General features: G+C 41.9%; 1 protein-coding gene across 1 annotated transcript in view; it reads right to left on the bottom strand.

Annotated features, from left to right (window-relative positions):
* LOC134355337 (cytosolic carboxypeptidase 4) overlaps window positions 1-26383 on the bottom strand; it is a 242630-nt gene that overhangs the window by 142655 nt on the left and 73592 nt on the right. The window contains exons 17-19 of the mRNA XM_063065098.1: window positions 21963-22107; window positions 18020-18170; window positions 2667-2847 (exon numbers count right to left, since the gene is read on the bottom strand). Coding sequence (XP_062921168.1) covers window positions 2667-2847; window positions 18020-18170; window positions 21963-22107 — 477 coding nt within the window. The remainder of the gene's footprint in view (window positions 1-2666; window positions 2848-18019; window positions 18171-21962; window positions 22108-26383) is intronic.

Below are 26383 nucleotides of genomic sequence, written 5' to 3'. Positions count from 1 at the left end.
CCTGCGATGTAACAAATCCATGATTCAATACCTCTGTCACATTTCATCATTCGCTGAATGATTTACAGATTCATCTGAAATCCATTTTCACAAATGAAGGGTAATCTGCCAGTCAACCTTCCTGCTGAACTGGGTCATATACTCTATACTACTTTACAGGAGGCTTGTAGGTTCGGAATGTTGAAACAGTCGGTAGCGTGTGAGAAGCTAGTCAGAGCAGGATCGTATAACCTCTCCCTCAGATATCCAGCATGACCACGTTCAAGCCTTCTCAAGATCAATGCCACAGTGAATCTTGCTAAAATTTTATAGCATTTCTCTCGTATTTTCTTTATTACTTCATCCTGTTAAATATTTGTTTGTTCATCAGATTAATTATCCTTCATGAATATTTTCCTTTTCACAAATATTGTTCAGCTCAGTACAACTTGATAGTGACTTCCCGTCCTCTCCAGAAGTTCATGTGCCAGAGCTGGATGAAAGCCTGTGGATGTGCTGTTAACCAGACGAAGCCCAGTATTGCAAGTCAAAGTCATAAATAATGATGCATGCTGTCCTGCATTTTCCCCAGTCGCTATAGTTGTTCATTCTCAAATTTGATTGGCTGTATCATATGAACCGAGCACGGCAATTTCTGCTCTAGTATTGAGTTAATCAGTTACTCAATTAGTATCTGCTTTAATGTTGAAAGGAATGAAGCTGTTATGATCATTGATATTGTGTCTGGGTAGACTCCAATCTGACAGCACGAACATCGATTTCACTAACTTCTGGGAATTTCTCCAACCCTCCTCCTGCTCCCTTTTCCCATTCCCCATTCTGGCTCCCCTCTCACCCCTTCTCTTCTCCTCACCTGCCCATCACCTCTCTCTGGTGCCCCTCCTCCTTTCCTTTCTCCCATGGTCCACTATCCTCTCCTATCAGATTCCTTCTTCTTCAGCCTTTTACCTTTTCCACCTATCATCTCACTGCTTCTCACTTAGAAACACAATACAGGCCCTTCCGCTCACAATGCTGTGCCAAACACGTCTTTACTTTAGAAATTACCTAGGGTTACCCATAGCCCTCTATTTTTCTAAGCTCCATGTACCTATCCAGGAGACTTTCAAAAGACACTATGGTATCCGCCTCCACCACCGTCGCCAGCAGCCCATTCCACACACTCACCACTCTGCATAAAAAACTTTCCTCTGTCATCTCTTCTGTACCTACTTCCAAGCACCTTAAAACTGTGCCCTCTCGTGCTTGCCATTTCAGCTCTGGGAAAAAGCAACTGACTATCCACACGTTCAATGCCTCTCATCAGCTTATAAACCTTAGACGATCCTTAGATTATCCAATTTCATGCATCCCTCCTCCATATTCCATCTCACCTGGTTTCACCCCTCTCTAAGCAACTCACACAGGAACTCTGCAGGCCAGGCAGCATCTATGAAAAAGAATACAGTCGGCACTTTGGCCTGAGAGCCTTCAGCAGGATTGGAGAAAAAAGATGTTTTCTCTAGTCCTGTTGAAGGGTCTCGGCCTGAAGCGTTGACAACGTGGAAGAATTGTGAGGTCAAAAGTCCATCTTATCATGGCACCATGGTAACGTAACGGTTAGCTCAATGCTCTAACAGCCCGAGGTGTTCCAGAGTTCAATGTTTAATACCGGTGCCATTTGTATGTTCTCCCTGTGACCGTGTGGGTTTCCTCCAGGGTGCTCCAGCTTCCTCCCACAGTCTAAAGACGTACCAATTACCAAGTTAGTTGGTCGTTGTCAATTATCCTGTGATTGCACTAATGTTAGATAGGTGGTTTGACGGATGGTGTGGCCTGTTGGACTGGAAGGGCTGTATCTGCACTGCATCTCTGAATAAAACTACAAAATACAAGCATCTATAGCATCAAGTTAGAAGCTGCTCTTGACTCTGGGGTGACAATGAGCCAGTTTCCCTTAGAACGTGATGACAGTTCCACGTTGAAGTGGAAACTATACGTGAATGCGAAATTTGGATAGATCTCAGTAGGTACTGCTAAAAACTTAGTTGATTTCTAAGTTGCAAAGACCCTACGTAATGTAAGTCTGCCAGGTGTTGCGAGAACATAGCAGAGTGAATGTTTTAGTAGCGCCCGTTGTATCCCTGCGGGACTACAGAGGATTACAATGCTTTAATGAAGCATTTGTAAACACTGAGCTTGAGTTACAAGGGCAAAGAGTCTATACTTCTTAAATGATAAAAAAGTTGGACAGAAGCTTTTTCTCATTAATGACCTGCAGGAGTAGGCCATTCAGCCCGTCAAAAGCCTGCTCCATCGTTCAAAGGGATCATGGCTGATCTGGTCAGGCCACTTTCCCACCTGATCACCATGACCCTTTATCACCCCGTCATCCAAAGATCTATGGCAGCCTTGAATTATCCAATGACTCAGCATCCGCAGCTTTCTGGGATAGAGAATTTCCAAAGTTTCACAAAGGAATTCCTCCCCAATCCAGTCTTAGCTTTATAGCATCATATCTTGAGACAATCACGCCATACGTCTAGACTTCATACGTTTCAGCTTCCACCCTGTCAATCCCTCTTAGAAACTCGTTGGTGTGACATTGCTTCTTATCCTTATACGTTGTACAGAATATAGAGAGCACAAAGACATTCAAAACAGCCTTCTCCATTTGCTCTACTCACCAGCCATTGATAACACCATCTGGGTTCAACATAGGAATGATTTTGAAGATGTAGGTATCTCGTAGGCAGCAGGCAATGGGGTTGTTGCTTATGAGAAATTCCAGGGTCCCTTTCATAACCCAGCTCGCATTGCTCTCTCCGGGATGGACCCGAGCTGTCAGGACTATGTACTGGCGATTCCCTGCAGGTATACCACAGCACAGCTGGTCAGCATTCCTTCCAACCTCTGTCAGTTTATTATTTCACATGGCATCCCAGACTACATGGAAACAGCCCAACTCATCCATGCAGACCAAATCAAAAAACATTTATAGCTAAATTATCACAGTTTATACAATATATACATCAAAAAACTTTATAGTTATGATTAAGGACACAGGCAAACATATCAGCTTTGCCTCTTGGGATGATGCAATTTGGAATTTCAATAACATTTAGGCATAAACTTAATGTTACAAGTCAGTCAAAAATCGATAGAAATAAGAGTTGAATTTTTTTTCCCTAATATCAATATCTGGCTGCTAGACCAGAGCCCAACCCAGTAACTATATAAAAAAATTAACAAAGTTCAAGTTTTAAAATATGTTACAGTATATGTTATCATATACTACCCTAGGATTCATTTTCTTGCAGGCATTCACAGTAGAATAAAGAAACACAATAGAATCAGTAAAAAACTACACACAAAGACTGACAACATCCCATGTGCAAAAGGAAACAAACAGTGCAAATATAGGAGAACAAATAACAATAATAAATAAATACGTCATAAATAGTATTGAGAACTTGAGTTGTAGAGTCCTTGAAAGCAGGTCTATAGGTGATGGAACATATGTGAGTGAAATTTTCCACACTGGTTCAGGAGCCTGATGGTTGAGGGGTAATAAGTGTGCCTGTACCTGGTGGTGTGGGATCTAAGGCTCCTGTACCTCCTTTTCAAAGGCAGCAGCGAGAAGAGAGCATGGTAGGATTCTTCATGATGCTTTCTTCTGGAAGGCCTTCTTGTAAAGCTTAAGTCTCAAGACTTTGTCTGGGAATGTTTGCTATTGGCTAGTATGCAGAATTGCAATTGCTCATGCCTATAAGTAAAACAATGGTATAGACTTCCCCCAAAAATGTTACACCCCGTTCAAAAAGCAGAGCAGCAGAAAATCTTATAAGACCATCCTAACCCAAACTAAAGGCTGGAGAACAGGAGTATCTCTAGGATTCCATAAACAGCAACAGAATTAATTTCACTTTCAATAACATGGATTAATAAATGACAGCCAACAGAGACAGTAAAGACAAATTATGTCTGACAGATTTGATTTAATGCTTCTACGAAACAGAGAGAGAAAATCGATGCAGCCAGTGATGTTGTGCATATGAACTTTCAAATTACGTTTGATAAAAAGCCACATAATAGACTTTTAGCAAAATTGCAGTCTCTAATATTAAAGGAGCAATGAGAACGTGATACTGAAATGAAATCGAGCACGATGAAGAAAGTAGATAATAGTGGTAAATCAGTGCTTTTAGGATAGAGGGAAGTATTCAGTGGACTTATCACATTCAATATAAGAGACGTCGATACGTTGGCCCATATTAATGATGTTGATTTGGACATCAAGGGTATAATTTCAATGATTATAAGTTTTCACAAGATCTGGGCATTTAATGGACAGAGAATACTAGACAGAGAAGACATGCGCAAAAGATAAGGGATTACAATGGGGATCCTGAAACAAAAGAACTTGAAAAATATGAATGCACGTGTTCATGGCTACTAGGACATTATGAAGGATGCTACAAAATGGAAAAAGGATCCTTAGGTTTGTAATTAAATGCGAACATACAAAAGCAGAGAGGTTAAACCTCAGCTAGCGGGCAGCTTTCAATTTTGAGTGACAGCCCTCAGCGTAGATGTCAGGTCTTTCGAAAAAGTATAGGAAAGATTAACTGGAAAAATTAACATGGATGAGCTACTTTTATGGATAGATAGATATTTTATTGATCCCAGAGGAAATTAGTGTCGCAGTAGCATTACAAGAGCACAGATATATAAATATTAGAAGAGAAGTAAGAAAGAATAAAAAGTAAGTTACCTTAAACAGTCTAACAGGTGGGGTCATCACTTCCCTGGCTATAGGTTGACTCATTATAGAACCTAATGGCTGATGGTAGGAATGACCTCATATAGCACTCTGGAGAGCGCAGTTGTCTTGGTCTATTAATAAAAGTGCTCTTCTGTTCAGCCAAGGTGGCAGGCAGAGGGTGTGAAACTTTGTCCAGAATTCCATAGGGTCCTTTGTTCTACCACACCTTCAGTGTGTCCAGTTTGACTCCTATAACAGAGCCAGCCTTTCTAATCAGTTTATTGATGCCATTGCCCCAGCATACCACTGTATAGAAGATTGAAAAAGCAACAACAGACTGGTAGAATATGTGAAGGAGAGGCCTGCATACTCCAAAGGACCTCAGTCACCTCAGGAAGTAGAGGCGACTCTGGCCCTTCTTGTACGCAGCCTCTTTATGCGAGAAGCAAGAGAAGTCTGTAACCAAACCTGCAGCAAGAATGCATTACAAAAGGCAGGCAGATGTATTACAAAGGCAATTTTGTGGCCATCACACAAAAAAAAACTCAACTTAACTTGAAATCCTAACATGAGGTCTGTTCGTTAGGAAGTCCAACACCAAGTTGCATAGTGTTGCATTTAGACTGAGGAGAAGGAGTTTGTTCACCAAGGTCTGTGGGGCAATAGTATTGAATGCCAAGCTGAAATCCAGAAACAGCAGTCTGGGAAAAGTGAAAATATGAAAACAAATAATAATAATGATAAATAAATAATATTGTGAACATGAGTCTTTGAAAGTTAGTCCATAGGTTCAAGAGCCTGACTGTTTGCAGGGTAATAACGCTTCCTGAACCTGGGCCTGGGATCTTAGGCTTCCCAAAGGCAGCAGCGAGAAGAGAGCGCGGCCTGGATGTTGGGGGTCCTCAATCATAGATGGTGCTTTCTTGTGGCAGTGCTCCTTGTAGATGTGCTCAATGGTGGGGAGGACTTTTCCTGTGATGGACTGGGCTGCATCCACTACTCTTTGTAAGTTTTCCAATCTTGGGCATTGGTGTTTCCACTCCAGGCCAAGAAGCAACCAGTCAGGACACTCTCCACTGTGCACCTATCGAAGTTTGTTAGAATATTAGATCACATTGCGAATCTGAGTAAACTTCTGCAGTGGTTCAATGGTAGTTAGATATAACAATGAATCATGGCCCTGCTGGCAACACACAGATCCCAAAACGTGAATTAAAAATAAAGCAAACTCAAAATAGGTAGCAGCAGAGTAGCCTCTAATGGAATTTTATTTTTGCAACAAGTTAATATTAGGTGGAATACACCACATGAAATGTTAGTGGAAGAACATTCAACTGTATCTATCAACGATAATTGAATGAAAACCAAGGTGAGTCAATTACAATGAGTGAGACAAATCTCAGAGCTTCCAAGGAGCCTGAACATTAACAATGAATGTCCTTTTTCTACATTTAAGATTCTGTGATTCAATACCTTCGCTGCCTCATAATTTTCTACATTCTTGGAGCACGTTTAACATCCTCAAGGCTTTGCAGAGCACTTGGTAATAATTGAATTAATGTTGAACTGGTTTACTACTTTGCATGGGCAAGTTACAGGATCAGAGAGGAATACAAGATCGCAGAATCACAGAATCACAGGAACAGGCCTTATGGCCCATCTAGTCTGTGACAGACTGTTATTCTGTCTAGTTCCATTAACTCACACCTGGACTGTAGCCCTCCACACCTCTCTCGTCCTCCTACGTAACTAAATGCAAAAGTCTCTAAAATGTTGCCATCAAATCCACGTGCACCACTTCTGCTGGGAGCTCAGTCCACATTCTCACCAAGACTGAAGAAATTACCGCTTTGGTTCCCCTCAAAGCAGGGGTTGCTCAATTGTTTTATGCCATGGACTAACACTATTAAGCAAGGGTTCCATGGATCTCAGGTTGGAAACCCCTGCCTTAAATATTTTACCTTTCACCCTTAACCTAAGACCTCTAGTTCTGGTCTCACCCAACCTCAGTGGAAAAGCCTGCTCGCATTTACCCTATCTGCATCCCTCATTGTTTTGTATACTTACTTACTGCCCGTTATGCCTGCAGGTTCTTGGGGCAGAAATGAAAGTCCTCTATCACAGATGCAGGTTTATTCATTGCTGTTTCCGGAACAATTTCGTTTAACCAGTTGGGATCGTTAGCCCTGAGCTGTAAGTTATAATCTTGTATTCCTCTACCAATATGCCCTCGCTCTCCTAAACTCCAGGGACTGAAGTTCTAACCTATTCAATCTTTTCCAATAATTCAGGTCCTCAAGTCCTGGCAACATCCTTATACTTTTTCAATCTTACTGATATCTTCCCTGTAGGTAGGTGACCGGAATGGCACACAATACTCCTAATTTGACCTCACCAACATCTTATACAGCTTCAGCATAACACCCCAGCTCCTGTACTCAATACTATGATATTTTCATTTATAAAAAGCGAGAGTCTATTCCCACAGCATGGGTTCCACAGCAAATAAGGATAGATAGATTTATGATCAATTGGGGATGTGAGCTTATGGCAAACAGGAAGGAAAGGAGAGCTGAGGCCAAAGACAGAAAAATTATAATCTTAGTAATTGGTAGAAATATGAACAAAGAACAGGGGAAGTACTGTGCAAGACAAGCAGAAGCTTGTGTTAGTGTTTGTATTTACTTGCAACATTGAAGAAGGCCAAATGGCCCATCATGATTTTGCTGGAAAGCCTGAGTTTTTGCTTCAGCTCAATGACTTTTTATTCACATTGAGAAAGGTTATAAGCCAAACATGTCCTAAATTAATTACTTATTTAGAGATAGACTACAGAACAGGCCCTTCTCACCCATCAAGCCATACCACCTAGCAACCCACCTATTTAACACTAGCTGACTTCACATGCTAGGGCAGGCATGTCCCTATCTCACCGGGGTATGAGGCCCACCGGCTACCCTCACCTGGTTTAGCCCGCCTGTTGGAGCAGTGCACCAGGGTGTGGCCGTCGTTGCAGGAAAACGGCGACTTGGAGCCACAGATGAGGGATGAGTGTCCGCTGGGGACCAGAGGCGAGTGAGCTCAAAAAGCCTCTTCACCAGAGGTGCTACCCCTCCCTGGACACCCCATACACGGCAGCGTACACTGGATGAATTCCTCTGTCGATAAATATTAGGCACGTGGCCAAGTGGTTAAGGCGTTCGTCTAGTGATTTGAAGGTTGCCAGTTCAAGCCTTGGCTGAGGCAGCGTGTTGTGTCCTTGAGCAAGGCACTTAACCACACATTGCTCTCGGCGACGACACCAGTGCCAAGCTATATGGATCCTAATGCCCTTCCCTTGCACAACATTGGTGTCGTGGAGAGGGGAGACTTGCAACATGGGCAACTGCTGGTCTTCCATACAACCTTGCCCAGGCCTGCAGCCTGGAAACTTTCCAAGGCCCAAATCCATGGTCTCATGAGACTAACGGATGCCTATGCAATCACAGGATAATTTACAATGACCAATTAACCTAACTGGTACATCTTTAGGCTGTGCGAGGAAACTGGACCACTTGGAGGAAACCCACACAGTCATAGGGAGAACGTACAAACTCCTGACAGAGGACAACAGAATTGAAGTACCAACTCCAACACCCCAAGCTGTAATCACATCATGCTAACTGCTACGTTACCGTGGAAGTGAATAAGGGAACAGAGGGGCAAGGCTCTCTCATCACCATCATGTGTGTCACTTAACCCCTCTTGGTCTGTATTCTTAGGACGGCAGGGTGGAGATACGTCTCTACCAAAGGAGGAGTAAGGACACTGCAGGTCACCCCCTTGGGTAAGGTGTAGCACCTGCTCAGTGCCTCCCCCCACCCCCGATCAGGGTAACATGAGGCTGTGGGAGAGGGTGGTGGATGGTCATATGAGCAGCTGGTGCGCATCACAAGTCCTGGTTATGTGACCACTGACTTGTGATTGTCAGGCAGACAATCTCTGAAGAGTATTGATAGTGGCTGGGGTCACCCATCTTGTAAAGACACTGCCCAGGAGGCAGCAATGGTGCTAGAAAATTTGCCAAGAACATTCATGGACATGGAAAGATCATGATTACCCATATCATACACCATGGCACATAAGTAATGGACAAATCTTTCTTCTATTACAGACATTTCTCTTGTTATCTTCTCACCTCTACAATATAAAGTATTTGTTTGCAAATTTTTCCTACTTGTGATGAAAGCTTATCAACATGAACTATCTTTTTATTGCTCTCCACCCTGACCTGCTGAGCGTTTCCATCATTGGAGAAACCACATGCCTACCCCTGCTCCTAGCACTTAACATCTAAAATCAAAGCACTATAGTTAATATTGTATTGATCTCCAACAGTGCCATACTAGATCTATACTGGTCTTACAGGAGTGACACCAAGTTCAAGTTCAAATTTAAATGTCACTCAACCATACATGAATGCCCATAAATAGAGCCAAATGAAACACTCCGGGACCAAAGTGCAAAACACAGCACCGACAGCACAAGGCACATTTTTATAGGCATCCGTTAGTCTCTTGAGACCATGGATTTGCACCTTGGAAGGTTTCCAGGGCGCAAGCCTGAGCAAAGTTGTGTGGAAGACCAGCAGTTGCCTATGCTGCAAGTCTCCCCCCTCCACACCACCGATGTTGTCCAAGGGAAGGGCACTAGGACCCATACAGCTTGGCACTGGTGTCGTCACAGAGCAATGTGTGGCTACGTGCACAGCACGCAGCCTCAGCTGAGGCTCGAACTAGTGACCCTCAGATCACTAGACCGACGCCTTAACCACTTGGCCACGCGCCCACACGAGGCACATTTAGCGCATATAAGATATCCGTACAATACAGTCACACAAAAAAAATAGATCAAAACAGAGTCCATGAACGTTGTCGCAGTCTGCAGTCAAACACAATACAGCTTGTCTTCTGTGAGCGAACACTAGGTGGCAGCACTGACTCCAGCATGGATGCCGCACCACACTGCCTTTGGTGGTCAACACCGACTCCAACGCCTCTCTCCTCAGCATCTGCGAACAGGCGATTATGTCCACAGTGGACACAAAGCATTAGAACCAGAAATGAGGGATCAACAGGTACTGAAGATTACTGCACTGTTTAGTTTTTCTGTACTAATTGTAAAGCTCTTCTTTACCCTATTGATTAATTTGTGCCATTTTTCAAACTCTTGACTTATACGCATTACATTCCGAATGACAGCAGCTGATTTGGTCAATGCAGATCTCAAGAGCTGAGTGAAAATCGATTTTCTGCAAGTACAAGCCTAATGAATGGCTGATGTGGATATAATTGTTTAAATATCTGTGTGTTTGAGGGGTGTAGTGGCATTGGCAAACAGACCCATTGATGGTGTCTGGTGACTGTAAAAACGAAGGAATTCAAGCAGAAAAGTGTGAGAGGGATTGAAGCAGCTGGTATCTGATGCTGTACTTCACATTATCTTCTGTCAGTATATCAATTTCCCGAATAAAGCAGAATGTAGATCGGATTTGACAGGAAAGTCAAGTATAAATGTGCAGTCATTCGATACAAATCTGAGGCAGAACCTAATACATAATCTAGTCATGTTAGTCCAATTTATTGGGGTTCTTTGAAGTAGTAACATGCGCTGTGGATAAAGAGGAAACAGGTGAATGCTCCAAACTGAGCTTTTCAGAAGACACTTGATAAGTTGCTACAAAAGGCATTTGCAGAAAATAAATGCCCGTAGTGCAGGGGGCAACATTTTGATGTGGATAGAAGCCCAAATGTACTTTGCCAACCAGAAAAAGGGGTCAAAGTCAAAGTAAAATTTATCGTCAATGTGTGTACATGTTACTGTGGATGTGGAGGGGATGTTTCCTATAGTGGAGGAGTCTAGGACCAGAGGGCACCAGAATAGAAAGACGTCCCTTTAGAACTGAGATAAGGAGGAATTTCTTTCACCAGAGGGTGAATCTTTGGAATTCATTGCCACAGGTGTCTGTGGAGGCCAAGTCATTGGGTATATTTAAAGCTGAGTTTGAAAGGTGCCTGCAGACAGCTGGTGGTGTAATGGCATCTGCACTGGGCTGCGAGGTAAGAGGTCTCGCGTTCAAATCCAGCTGGCTCCTTGCATGCTTTCCATCACTTTGCGTCGTAAAAAAACAAACACTAAAGAAATGGCAAGATTGCCGCCCAGTGAGGCACGAGAGGATATTAATATTATTGATAGGTTCCTGATTAGTATGGGTCAAAGAAAAGGCAGGAGAATGAGGTTGAGGAAGATAATGATCAGTCATGATGGAATGGTGGAACAGATTTGATGGACCAAATGGCTTAATTCTGCTCCTCGGTCTAATGATAAAAATGTTTTAAATACTACCTTAATATTTATTTCCTTGCAAACATTTACAGGAAAATACAGAAATACCATAGAATTTATGAAAATATTCTTAAAGTGAAATTATAGGCAGTAAATTGCAGCAATAACAGTTTGGAAGATGTATATCTTGTAGTTTTGTGAACTGCCCACAAAATATCACTGTGTATCACCAGAGCCATCTTTGCTCCACCGGGATCGGTACTGGTGTCTCAACTTCTACAATTTTTCTAAGTGACTCGAATGGAGGATGGGGTTGTTAAATTTGCAAATTTAGGATTGGAAACAAGTGGTGAAGACTACTTAAGGAGGCTTATAAAGATTTATGGATGAGTTAAATATCTGGCCTAAGATCTAGCAACTGTGGGATGATGGTGGTGAGAGATTGCAGAGCTTTGAGAAACAGAGGGATTTGAGTGTACTGGTACATAAAAGGGTAACATTCAGATGTAACAAGTAAACGGTAAAGCTCATTTCCAGGGAATTGAATACAAAAGTATCGAGGTTAAACTTCAGTTACATAGGGCACTGGTGAAATCACATTGGGTGGACTATATTAGTACCCTGATTAACGAAGAATGTCAAGCAGCGGAAGAACTCAAAGAAGAGTGACTAAGCTAATACCTAGAAAGGGCAGGTTGTCTTGTAGGGATACTTTAGCAAGGTTTCTGTTGTATTCACTAAAGTTTAGAGGAGTGGAGGCAAATTGACGAAAATACTCAACGATTCAGGAACAACTTCTTCTCCTCTGCCGTCCAATTTCTGAATGGACACTGAATCCATGAACACTACCTTGTATATGTGTGTGTATATTTATATATATATATACACACAGACACAGATAAACACACATACATACACACACACACTCTAATTCTTTTTTATTCTCTATTATGTATTTCATTGTACTGCTGCTGCAAAATCAAAAACTTTCATGAATTATGCTAATGATATTAAACCTGTTTCTGATTCTGACATACAAGGTTGAAAGGGATTTTGACAGAATATATGGATATGGACACATTATCCCTCTTGAAGGAGAATCTGAAAGAATGATCACTATTTAAAAATAAGGGTTGCCCATTAAAGACAAAAAAAAAAGCAAAAATGAAATCCCTCAGAAGGTTATGATTGTGCGGGGTGGCAGTAGAAATGCAGAGTTGAGGGTGCAGGACCATATTGAATTGTAGTACCAGCTCAAAGGGCTGAGTGGCCTGTTCCTGCTCTGATCCATGAATTTGCAGCTCCCGTCACTGGACAAATAATGTCAGTCCCAGAGTTTAGAGAAGGTCGAAATAAGTCATTGTTAAGAAGGTCACAAGTTCTGTGAAATGTATTCCAGCTAATTTCCATGGTATTACCTGTGGTCATTTGACATTCACGATAGGCCATTTAGGTATTTTAGTACCAAGAATAACCAAGTAAAAAGAGGGGAATAAATTTTAATTTTCATTTGAATTTATCATCTCTCAGAGGCATGAATGAAATATATATTTCAGTTCATGCATCAAGTAACAGCATTAAGAGGTAAAATCCACAAGGCAGATTCACTGAAAAATTCTTTTCCACTGCTCACTATTGTGCATCAACATTCCTTCAAAATCTCAACTACGTGCTTCAGCTCTTGTATAGGAACAGCAGCAACAAATCAGGGCAATATACTTCTATATTAGACTTGTTTCTATCTTGGAACTGATGTGGCTCATTAAACTATTCTGACCTCTACCTAGCTGTAAGCAGCCAACTCAACACTGATTCGGAATCAATCCTGATACATACAGTACTGCACAAAAGTCCTTTGCACACATATATACACCTAGGATCTCTCAGACTTTTGCACAGTATTGTAGTAATTTAATGTTTCGCACTGTACTGGTCCCACAAAAAAACAAAAAGCATGACATATGTGAGTGATGATAAACCAGATTCTGGTATGGGTCTCGATTGTGGACTGAGAGTGGGAAGGGGGCAGGGAGAGGGGATTCATGGTTGGGAAAAGGGAAAGGAGAGAGGAAGGAGCTGGAAGAAGCAGAGAGACATTCTGTCTCAGACTGGGTGTGTCTGCACCCGCGCCGTACCCCGCCCCAGTACTCCTTCTCAGCAGCATGTCCCACACCCCTCTGGCAGAGCTCCACCCTCACCATTCCCAATATCCTTCGCTCCGCCCATATTTACAGGCTTGCCCTCAGCTCCATGTTGACAAATATAGTACTGTCTAAAAGCTTTCGGCACACTAGCTATATATATGTGCCTAAGACTTGCATAGCACTGTATTTTGAAGCACAGGAAATGTTTCAATGCAGAAGCATCTCAGTCAATTCCGTTATAGCAAGATCACAGAAACTGCGATAGGTTATCTTTTTCCTGATTGTAGGAGCCATGCATCTATTTTCTGTCTGTCTGTATTGTATTTTGTGTTTTGCGTTTATTATGGGTAATTTGCCAGGTGGGTTGGGGTGTGGTAGAAGCAAATGAGTCACATATTCTCGCATTGTTTGTTCAATTTGTTCAGTTTCGTCTAGTTAGACCCAGATGATATTTTATTGTTGTTCGTTAATTTCTCTATTATGATAACTTCATTAATTTCTCAAGCACTCGATCGCATGGTTGTACGGCTTAGTTACGCGAATTGGAATGCTAAGATCGCTATATTGCTAATTTAGTTTTGTTAGTTCTTTTAAAAATTGCTACAAGATTATTCGTCTTTACTGGTTTCATAATACATGATCCAACATACTATTCTCAATTTTGGATATGCGTCATACAGTGTCAATCCCCGTACTCAGTTATTGAGATGTCAAAACTAAAAACATGTCTGGATTAGGATTTGAATATTTATTCTTCTGACTAAATAATGCTGGCATCTTCTAGGAGTGGTAGTGCGATCACTCGAGTTGAGTGCGATGCTCTCCTAAGGAGTTATTTATTGGTGGGTCCTCAGCTGGCTGGAGGGCCCGATCCGTAATCCACATATCCTGGTGCAGCGTGAGCAAGAGTAACTGATGGCTGGGTTTAGTGCTTGGGTGTTCAGTCTCCCCATTCACAGCTGCTGCTTGTTCACTGCAGCACAGCGGAGGTCCTTCAGATGGATCTATTGAGTGCAATGTCTTTTCCAGTTTTTAGACATAATGTTGAACTCCTTCAGGCTGATTCTAATTTTATCTTTGAAGTGTTTCCATTGCCCACCAGGGGCTTCTTGACCTTTCTTCAACTGGAGTAAAGGATCTGTTTGCAGCATCTGGATGACTGGCCTATCCATTGGAATATAGCACCCAAAACAGTGATCAATCCCAAACCAGTTGAGCTCTGAACTTGGCTCGGCCTGTGAAGGATTGACACTTCAGAAATATTGGAGGTACCAAGATTGTGTGACTTGAAATCCACCCCTTGGTAGGAGAATGAGGCATGACATATAGTTTTACCAATAGGTTGTATTCTGCCTCTGAACTTCATCCCACTGATGAATTTCAATGCAATGCGTGTTTGAGGGTGTAATTTCAACTCTGCCTTGATTTCTGGAGATAAAATATTATGCAGTTTCAACAAGAGACAGTTATTCTTCGGAGGCTTGCTTCAATGGATTGTAATGTGGTCTCCTTTTTATTTCCTGGATTTTTCATTGCCAACTATCAGCCCTTTTCCATTTTCAAGGGGGGTGGGGATGAGTACTCAAGTTTTCTGAGGTAATGTTTAAATGGAGACAACAAAGACAAGAATATGGAGCAACACACACAAAATGCTGGTGGAACGCAGGAACAAGAATATGGATGTTGCTATCCTGTAGACAACAATCAGGGCAGATTTAGAAATTTGTGCAGTGGTTCACCATGAAAATGCCAGGAAGAGGAAATATAGTGGTGGGGGGGGGAGGTCAGAACTAATGGATTATTTCCACTGATGCATCAAAGGCTCGGCAGAAATGTAATATAACCGTGTGGCTCTTTGTCCAATCACTCTCTCTATAGCCTACACTGCCATGGTGATTCAAGTGTTTAAATGCTTTTTAAGAAGGATAGGTTCTTGATTGGTAAGGGCATCAAAGGTTATGGGTAGAAGGCAGGAGAATGGGGTTGAGAGGGGTAGAAAGACAGAGCAGACTTGATGGGCCAAATGGCCTAACTTTGCTCTTACGCCTTACGGTCTAAGTACTGCGAGAGTAACTGCCTCACCACTCAGAAAGGCAATGCAGCCCAGAATGTGCCCCCATCAGGTTCCCTCTAAACCTCATTCTCCTCACCTTAAACCTAAGTCCTCTGGCCTTCAACACCTCTGCCCTGGTAGCAACTTCCTTAATATCTACTCTTGTGCAGATGCGTCTGGATTAAGGATCTCAACCAAAATGCTGACAGTCCATTTCCCTCCACAGAAGCAGTCTGCTCCCCCAAGTCCCTTCAGCAGTTTGTTTTGCTTTGTGGGTCTGGTTGATAAGTACTTTAGAGCAATTGAGTGGTAGGGGTGGGTTGAAACCTTGATTTAATGCAGTAGATTAGATCAACTGGGTGACACAATGATTTAACATGCTGCAATTTCACCTCTGAAAGTAGAATCTGATTCCAGAACATTAGATAGTGTATCACCTTAGGATATATTAGAGAATTTAATCAGTAATTAGCTATATACTGAAGATACAATACTGTGCAAAAGTCTTAGGCACATACGTATAGCTAAGATGTTTAGGACTTTTGCACAGTGCTGTATTTGTCAACATGAGCGGAGAGTGAGCTTGTAAATGTGGCAGGAATAGTGAGGGTAGAGCAGGAGGGGTTTGGAACAGGTGGCAGAGAAGGAGTACTAGGGGGCAGAGAATGGCATGGGTGCTGAATCACTTAGTCCTGAGACACCAGGCAAGGTCATTTGATTCCAAGCAATTGGGTTATTGATCATCACGGAATATCCCTCTGGTTCTTCCCATTCCGTCCTCTCTCCCTTCCCCTTTTCCCCCCAGTTGTGCTTCCCCTCTCACTGCCTTCCTCCCACTCTCAGTCTTTTGCACAGTATTGTGCATAACTGGATAGAAAATGCTCTGGGAAAAAGATGCTAAGTAAGCTGTCTACCTACAGTCTTTCTCATTTCTTTCACTCCTGGTGCATTAAGGAAATTGCACTGAGTAATGCAACGGCAGTAAGAGTTGTACAGTCAATGGTCACTTTATTAGGTACACTGGTACACCTGCTCATTAATGTAAATATCTAATCGGCCAATCACATGGCAGCAACTCAATGCATAAAAACATGCAGACACAGTCAAGAGGTTCAGCTGTTGTTCAGACCAAACACCAGAATGGGGAAGAAATCTGATCTAAGTAACTTTGACTGTGGAATGATTTTTGGTGCCAGACGGGGTGATTTGAGTGTCTCGGAAACTGCTGCTCTACTGGGATTTTCACACTTCAGTCTCTAGAGTTTACAGAGAATGGTGAGCGAAACAAAATAAAACATCCAGTGAGTGGCAGTTCTGTGGGCAATAAATGTTGTTAATGAGGGAGGTCAAAGGAGAATGGCCAAGCTGGTTCAAGCTAACAGGAAGGTGACAGTAACTCATTTAATCACACGTTACATAAGTGATGTGCAGAAGAGCATCTCTGAATGCACATCACTTTGAACCTTGAAGTGGATGGGTACAGCAGCAGTACGCCAGGAACATACACTCAGTGACCACTTTATGAGGTACAGGAAATAGCTTAATAAAATGGCCAATGAAGGTATATCATACACAGCCGGGTGCAATGAATTTCTTTGTTCACACGAAACTGACAGAGTAAACTGACACACTAACAATATATATAAAATAATGAATGCAAAACAGCAAATATTGTGCTAAAATTGAAGTGAAAAATCTGAAGAATTGCAAGCAAAAATGCTGAAATGACGATAGAGAGATAACAGAGAGGAACAGTCCAAGAACATGGCAACACCAGCAGGAAGGGAATATGACCAGATTGATTCCTGGGATGGCAGGACTTTCATATGATGAAAGACTGGATCAACTAGGTTGGAATTTAGAAGATTGAGGGGGCATCTTATTGAAACGTATAAGATCCTAAAGGGATTGGACAGGCTAGATACAGGATGATTGTTCCCGATGTTGGGGAAGTCCAGAACGAGGGGTCACAGTTTGAGGATAAAGGGGAAGCCTTTTAGGACCAAGATTAGGAGAAACTTCTTCACACAGAGAGTGGTGAATCTGTGGAATTCTCTGCCACAGGAAACAGTTGAGGCCAGTTCATTGGCTATATTTAAGAGGGAGTTAGATATGGCCCTTGTGGCTAAAGGGATCAGGGGGTATGGGGGGAAGGCTGGTACAGCTTTCTGAGTTGGATGATCAGCCATGATCGTACTGAATGGCGGTGCAGGCTCAAAGGGCCGAATGGCCTACTCCTGCACCTATTTTCTATGTTTCTATGTTTTTTATGAAAGAGCTAATTTGCTCAGGAAAATGATAACAGTGGGGAAGAAGCTGTTCTTAAGTTTAGATGTCCAGGCTTTCAAGCTCCCAGAAGGCAGAACAGAGGAAAGGATTGGGCAGGGTGGCAGACATCTTTGAGTACAGTCTACCCTTCCTGGTGATAGATTGAATGGATGAAAGTGATCAGCCTGCGATAGACAGTGGAAGTTCAGACAGGTTAATCAGAATTACTGGTTGATGGCCAGCAAGGGTACAAATGAGTACCTGATGGTCACAGTGGATGCAGTGGGCCAAAGCCACTCTATGAGTCTAAGTCTCCACGATGGTTTCATCACCCCCCATCACCACCGTGTGAACTTCATCCCATGAAGACTGAAGAAAATGCCAATCAGAGCAGCGTGGAGCATCCCCGTGCCTTGTCTTGATGAGACGCACCAGCATTTCGGGTAGAATACACTGATAAGAAAAACACAAAGGATGTCTACTTACGAAATTCTTCCAGCTGCTCAGGCTGGGCCCCCGGCCTTGCAGTAATGGTGATCACTGGACAGTTGTTGCCTCCTAGTGTGGAGCACAGTACCTGCTGCCTGAAGTAAACCTGATCAGGATTGAGTGACTGCTCAAGAAGGTGCAGGTGAGTCTGAAAGAAATAGGCAAAACCTTGAAATAAATACACGATTTGGATGGCTTGTTCATTTATAGTTTCAGACACCTTGTATGAGCCTGTGTTGAAGTTGTATCTAAGGTCTGTGAGCTAAGCTGTAGGATTGATCATTGACATTGCTGCAGTCAATAGCTCTCAACACAAAATCAGCTTTATTCTATAATCACTCTGCCCGATCTGTAAACCACGCCAAGCTGCAGAGAAACTCTTTGCTCATGACCTCTGACTCACTCTAACATGAATAATCACTTGGGAGGAGGAACTAGAAATGGGTAGGTGCAAAATTCTACCCAGCATCTTCAGATGAAGACAAATCAAAAAATCTCGGGGGCCGTTTTTAAACTATTTTCATAACCTTTAACTTCTAATAGTATATTTTATTATCTGATGTTTTTTTTTTCCTTTTTTTTCCCCGAACAGCTTTGACATTGGTAGTGGGTGTAGATCTTTTTTTTAAATAAAATTGTTTATATTCTAATATATGAATTAATCCATATGAATATAGAGTAAGGAGTTCATTAATGTGATTCAATATACTGTATCTGGTATTATTATATTTTTTCTTTTTTTTATATTATGTATTCTCTTGGACTCTATATTCTTCTATATAGAAATCAATAAAAATATTGGAAAAGAAAGAAAAAATCTCAGAGAGACCCACTGTTGCAAACAGATGCGTGTTAGAGGGCATGTTTCTGGCTAAGGATGAGAATGGTAAACAGAGTTGTATTTGTACCCTGAGGAAAAACTGTAAGAAATCCCAAGGCACCATTTGGAAAAGAGCTGGGCATTCCTTTGATGATGACTATAATTCTGCCCTCTAGCAACACCATTAATAAAATACACATATTTAATCTGTTACCGCTGAAGAGCACTAATCGCACACAAATTTCCCCATAACTAAACACATTTCAAACACCTTTATGTTTTATGAGTTGCCTTATGAAATTTGAGGTCATTGAAGGTTCTACGTAAAAGTAATCTAATCTCTATTTTGATTCATGCAAGAAGTGAGGAACCATGTTAATACTAGTGTCACTCTCACCCCAGTACAGATTAAATTGAAGCCCCATTCTGAGTTCGAGATGAGGTTGCAATTTTGCCTTAATTCATCTGACACACACATGCACACCAAAAATTATTTAGCAAGGAACAGAAAGGCTGCCATCAACATCCCGCAATAAAGCAGCAGAACATACTACAAGGCATTCAAAATAATCTGTCACTGTGAAGAGAAATAATCTGAAATGTCTTACTATTCAAATAAGTTTTTTTACTGAGAACAAACTCAGGACTTGATTCTATTTCAATACCATTTTACTTGAAGAAAGAAATCCAATTTTAGTTTACAGAGATATTTAATCTAAAGTACACCTGCAACAAATTCTTTTTTTAAAAATTGGCTGTTCTCCACCGTTCTGGCTCACATGTTAAAGTAATTAAAAATCGTTCATGTCATTCAGTGCTCAGTATATTCGAAATGACGTAAATTTGATTTTCCGCATATTATTGCAGAAGACAGTGTTAAAACTACATCTCAGAGCATAAGATATAGGAGAAGAATTAGGCCATTTGGCCCATCAAGTCTGTTCTACCATTTCCATCATGGCTGATCCATTTATTTTGCTCAGCCCTAATCTCCTGTCTTCTCCTCATATCCCTTCATTCCCTGGCCAGTCAAGAATCTATCAACCTCTGCCTTCAATATACGTGAAGACTAGGCCTCCACAGCCACCTGTGCCAATGAATTCCACAGATTAACCATTATAGGGTTAAAGAAATTCCTCCTCAACTCCGTTCTAACAGGATACCCCTCTGTTCTGAGGCTGTGTCCTCTGGTTCTGGACTCACCCTCCAAAGGAAACATTCTCTCCACAATCACTCTATCAAGGCCTTTCAATATTTGATAGGTTTCACTTAGGTCACCCCTCATTCTTCTGAATTAGAATGGAGACAGGCTCAGAGCCATCAAACGCTCTTCATATGACGAGCCATTCAATCCCGGAATCATTTCTGTGAACCACCAGTAAACCCCCTCCAGTATCAGCACATCCTTTCTGAGATATGGGTCCCAAAGCTGCTCACTATAGTCCAAGTGAGGCCTCATCAGTGCTTTATAAAGCCTCATTGAGAGAGAAAAGTTATTCCTCAGTATGAACTAATTTAATTTTAGCTATTCTTTCACAGGATGTACACATTATGAACAAAGTTAGTCTTCATTATTTATCTCTAAATTTTGAATATAGTGGGCTGCTAAATATTGCTTTATTGTTGCTTTGGGCTTGAAATCACAGACTAGATTAGGCTCATGCCCATAGTAAACATAGTTCCATAGAATCACAGGCTAGACCAGGAGAGGACAGCATATTGAAAAGCAAAGTGAAAAACTGCAGGTGATGACAATCTGAGATAAAAACAGAAACTGGTGCAAATAGTCAAGAGATCACGTAGCATCTGTAAGCACAAGAAAGACTGCAGATGCTGAAAATCCCGAGCAACACAGACAAAATGTTGGAGGAACTCAGCAGGTCAGGCAGCATCTATGGGATTGAATAAACTGTCGGCGATTCAGGCCGAGATCCTTCCTCAGGACTGAAAAGGAAGTGGGGGAGGATGCCAGAATAAAAAGGTGGGGGGAGGGGAAGGAGGCCATCTGGAAGGCGCTAGGTGAAGCCAGGTGGGTGGGAAAGGTAAAAGGCTGGAGAAGAAAGAATCTGATAAGAGAGGAGAGTGGACCAGAGGAGAAAGGGAAGGAGGATACCCGTTGGGGGGAAGTGATCTGTAGAGTAGGAAACACAGTTGACATTGCAAATCAATGATCTTTCATCTGAGCCAGATTTATCATCTCTCTGAGGAGTGAGGAGGCCACCACACACTAAGTATCAAAGCCTGCAATCGTCTGCCAGCCAGAAGAATGACCCTTAATGTATGCTTACAGTTTTCTGGGCTAAAATGCATATACCATCATTGATAGTGAAGCGACCAGCTCCCAGGGCTTTTGACAGCACCGAAAAGTGAGAAGACCATATAAAAAGGAAAAAGATCTGCAATTAATGAATACGCTATGAGTTAGTTTCTGTGGATCGCAGATAACCAACCCTAAGCCACATCACAACAGCCTGGATGCAGAGCCAGGGTGTTGTCACAAGCTGGAGAAACCCAAGTTGGAAAGTATTTCCGTTTAGGACAACAATGAAGGTCCTCCATCTCTGGCGGCGTTCAGGGCTTCCTTCATTGTGTGAGTAGCTTTCACTACTGTCAGTCATGTAAGTCCCAGGTGGCTTCTCAGGAATACCACCACACTCAGATGTAGAAGGGTTCTTCATCATTGTTTCCATAGCGATTTTGTTAACCAGTCAGGGTTGTTTTCTGAAACCCCTGAACCTGGAGGACCGATGGACCACTCTTAGTCCGGCCTCTACCGTTTGACCTGTTTGGCTTGGGTGACAAACAGCCAGAGCATATAGCCCTGACTCCAGCCAACACAGATCTCCAGGTCATTGACGCATGCAGTCCTCCAAACCCAACAACAAGGTTGTAGCCCTCTTGGAGGTCAGATATTAAAGTATGGTAATTAATAACTGTTTTCTGCAATCAACTCATTTGGAAATTTAGCTCTAAGTTAGAGCTAGATAGCTTTGGTGCTTTGGACTGATCATCTTATAATGGGGCAAGCATGTCCAGTCATGTTGAAATATTGTTCTGTAGATGTAATTACAAAGTTTTGTTGCAAAAACTTCTCCACTGTCTTATAAGAAAACCACATACCATTAACGTTGAGTAGGTGTATGGATAGTGATATGCTAGGTAGCAGACATCCTTTGAGTGCAGGAACGTGACAGTGAAGGTCAAAGTGTAAAACGCTGTTTCTTTTTGTCCTTTTTCCTCTGATCCATGAGTGTAATAATGATTTCTGAGGGAACAAAATAATATTCAGCTATGCATGCATACATTTTGTCTAAAAAGCTGTTGCGAACAATTTACAAAAAAACAATTGATTAAGTTTCATATTTTGGAAATGTAACCTACACATAAATATATGTTTTGTAAGAATATTCCACAAATGCGCATCACAACTCTGCAGATTGCACACGGTATTTATATTACACAACCAGATGTATGTTACCAAGTGCAGTTCAGTCATGGCAGGTTGCAAAACTAAATTCATTGAACTTAGCAACTGAATGACAACAAAAAAATTAAAGTGCATAGATAACCTGTCGGCCTGTCACATAAATTAATTGGTTCAGTAAGGGCTTTCATATAAAAGGATCTAACTTACACATCGCTGCGGATGACAAATGGATGCTCATCTCAAGTAGCCCAGAAACCACCCCGTTTTACAAAGGACGTTTATCATGAAGGTCGCTCACCCTCTACCTTCTCAAGGGATTAGCCGGACAGTCTTGAGGAAATCATTGGCATTATTCTCGATTGTAAAAGCACCCTTCACACACATCCGCTTTAACCCCAGATACTATTTCGTTGGACAGTACCAAAAGATGTGAGAATGTACATCACACATGGTTTTGATATATAGCATTTTTGTTAAACTTTAATGATATTTTGTGCCCAACAGATATAGAGAATAGAAATTTAATGGATTAGGACTTGGAATATTTCACATATTAAAATCTGTTGGACACTCTGCATGGACAGAGTGGATGTGGCAAAGTTGTTTCCCATGATGGGGGAGTCTAGTACGAGAGGGCATGACTTAAGGATTGAAGGGCACCCATTCAGAACAGAAATGCGAAGAAATTTTTTTAGTCAGAGGGTGGTAAATCTATGGAATTTGTTGCCACGGGCAGCAGTGGAGGCCAAGTCATTGGGTGTATTTAAGGCAGAGATTGATAGGTATCTGAGTAGCCAGGGCATCAAAGGTTATGGTGAGAAGGCGGGGGAGTGGGACTAAATGGGAGAATGGATCAGCTCATGATAAAATGGCGGAGCAGACTCGATGGGCCGAATGGCCGACTTCTGCTCCTTTGTCTTGTGGTCTTGTGGTCTATTATTTTAAATGAAGGAAAATTACAACTAAAATCAAGCCTCCCAATTTTAGATGTCTGGGATTACAGGATCATGATAAGAGCCAATTAAAAAATGTCATGCTTGTCCCATTCACTAAACCCATGACCATATGGCAGTTATTTTTGTATCGTCCTTCTGAAATTTAGCTCCACAGACTTCAATGGACCCGATGTTTGAAAAACAGCACAACGCTGCTCAACTCTATCATGTTTAGCTCACATAATAAGGCACAAATGAAAACTTCAAATAAGCCTTTCACTGTCAAAAAGTTGTAGAATGCTAAAGCACAGAAAAAGGCCCTTCGGCTCACCTAGTTTGCGCCATACTATTGTCCTGCCTAGTTCCATTGACCCACACCTGAATTATAGTCCCCATACCCCTCATATCCACGTACTTATACAAATTTCTCCTAAATATTGAAATAAATGCGTATCTACCATTTCCACTGGCACCTCGTTCCACCCTGAGAGAAGGAGTTCCCCCTCATGTTCCGCTGAACCTTTTCACCTTTCCCCTGTAACCCACGACCTCTAGCTCTAGCTCACCCAATCTCAAACAGAAATATCTTTTCTGGATTCTGTTCACTTTTACATTCCTGACTAAAAACTACAGCCACCCACAGTAGTGGATGAATTCTTCCTGAGCTCAGACCTGCTTATTTAACAGTGGAGTTAAGTTGTTTTAAATGATCTGATTTGTGATAGAGAGGGACCTGAGGGGCAAATGCTTCAACCAGGAGGTGTTTAGCATATGGAACAAGTTGCCAGAGGATGTGGTTAAGGAAGGTACAATAACATTCAAAAGACCTTTGGGTAACTACATGGATAGGAGAGGTTTAGAGGGCCAAATGTAGGCACATCGGACTAGCCTGGTGCATATGCTGACCCGCATGGATCAGTTGGGCCAAGGGGCCCATTTCCATTATGTTTTACTCGATGACACTATGGGACCAAAACTATCCATTGTGAAGTCAAAGTTTAGTGTTGTTCTCATCCTAAGTCCATTGCCCACAGCAAGCCAAAAATATTTGAATATGTCTATCCAGCTCATGGGTTTGATAGGTTATTGCAGTCCTTTATGACTTAAGAAAATGCTTTGTAATATTTTTGCTGCTGAATAGCTATCCATCCTGATCTCTGATGACATACAGAAGCCAAACTGAAAGCTACAAATGTTCGTAACTTTAACCCCTGGTTACCAATGTGTGAGAAGTTCTAGGCTTTACGCTTCATCAGGTCTATTAATACTAATCTGTATTTGCAGCATTAGTTTAACACACTCCTACAGGGAAATCAAAATAGGCAATTCTGACTATTAGGAGGCAGTGAATGATCTTAATTCACTCCGCAGAATTCAAATTTTAAAATGGTGGCCCCCTCTAGCTCCAGAAATCATATTCCAAGTCAGCTCTCCTACAATCCGAAGGCAAAATAGGATGCAAGTCAAATATGCTCTATAAACTGGAAATAAAATGATTGCAGCACCTAGCAATCAATAAAGAGGCAATTTACTGTCAACCGAAAAATTTTTTGAAATATTGTAATACGAGGCAATTTGTGCAATGGATACCACACTGTGTTACATCAATTGTGTTTAATGGAGATTTTAGAAACAGTTAAAAGCAAAACACTGATGTAAAAGAAAAATCTCCTCTGATACTAGCAGCAAACACACAGCCCTCTGCAGTAACCTACAGGCCGTTCGCTCTATCGGAGAGAATAATCTGACTGTTGAACATTCCAGAAATAACATTAGGCATCAGAGAACAAACAGGTAAAACAAGGAAAGTTTTCACTTTGTATAAAATGGGATTGAAAACCTGCCTGTAAAGCTACAGGAAAAAGTGAGATAAATAATCTTCGATGGGAAAGTTATCCATCTGTAAACACTCTTTGCTATATCTTTCTCTCCTCCATTGATGCTTGCTTTCTTTTTTTAAGCACGTGGTCATCACTCTAACATCTCCCAGTGTGGATTGATAATGACTATCTTGTGATACTCCTGGGTCATTTTGCAACATTAAAGACTCTCCAATAGGAAGCTATTGCTAGAGACTATTTATAATAACTTCAAAAATATCTCTGCAGTTTTTATAATGCACCATGAACAAAGGGAAATTAAGCCATTCCCTCCCACTATGCTTGTTCCACTATGTGTGACATTTTACTTCAGCTTCACTTTTCTTAACTAACCCACTATCACCTGTCATCACCTCCCTCTAGTGCTCTTCCTTCTTCATTTTCTCCCATGGTCCACTCTCCTGTCCTAACCGATGCTTCTGTCTCTCTCTCTCTCCTATCAGAGATTCTTCTTCTTCAGCCCTTCATCTTTTCCATCCATCACCTCCCACCTTTTCACTTCATCCCCACCTCCTCTATCCACCCAACTTCCCCATCACCTGGCTTCACCCATCACTTTCCAACTTCTACTTCTTCCCCTCTCCCCGCCTTCTTATTCTGGCTTCTTCCCCCCTTCCTTTCTAGTCCTGATGAAGGGTCTCAGCCCAAAATGTTGGCTCTTTATTTGTCTCCATTGATGCTGAACGATCTCCTGAGTTCTTCCAGCATTATGCATTTGTTACTTTGGGTTTTCAGCATCCAGAATCTCTTTTGTTTATCCCATAACATTGGTAGGTCAGATCAAGACTGGCATTTCCCACCCCTTTCCATAAGGATTTCCTGGATTCCCAGAAACCATGGCTTAGAGGAATTTTGGAGAAGTAGGGTTTCACCATTCTAACATTGTTTGAGGATGTCCAGGCCTTTTCCCAGGTGACCTGTACTTAAAATACATGTCAATAAGTTGCTGGCATTCCAATGGAGTGCGAGGAGGCATTCCAGCCTCTTGCCTGGTTTATTGATCAAATATTGATTGAGAGCCCAACACCAAGGTGACCTTAAACAAATGGCTTTAAAATCCAGTCACCTAGCACATTGTTCATGCACATTACCCAATGCATTGTCTTTGGAAAATACGTCACAAAAGGACAAATCCTAAACCTGACATTTTCCTTCCAACTCATCCAACTTCTGATGGAGCTGCACATGGAGATGGCCAGGAAGATGCTGTGACATATGATGCCTGGATGCTAACCTCGTGAGCGGTGCTCATGCTTGGCTCATGGATGGCTCAGCACTCACCCAGGAGGAGACCTGCTC

Source organism: Mobula hypostoma, chromosome 13 (genome assembly GCF_963921235.1).
Source record: "Mobula hypostoma chromosome 13, sMobHyp1.1, whole genome shotgun sequence".
In the NCBI taxonomy this organism is placed as follows: domain Eukaryota; kingdom Metazoa; phylum Chordata; class Chondrichthyes; order Myliobatiformes; family Myliobatidae; genus Mobula; species Mobula hypostoma.
The sequence above is the reverse complement of the archived record's forward strand: the minus strand, read 5'-3'. Positions and strand labels throughout refer to the sequence as shown.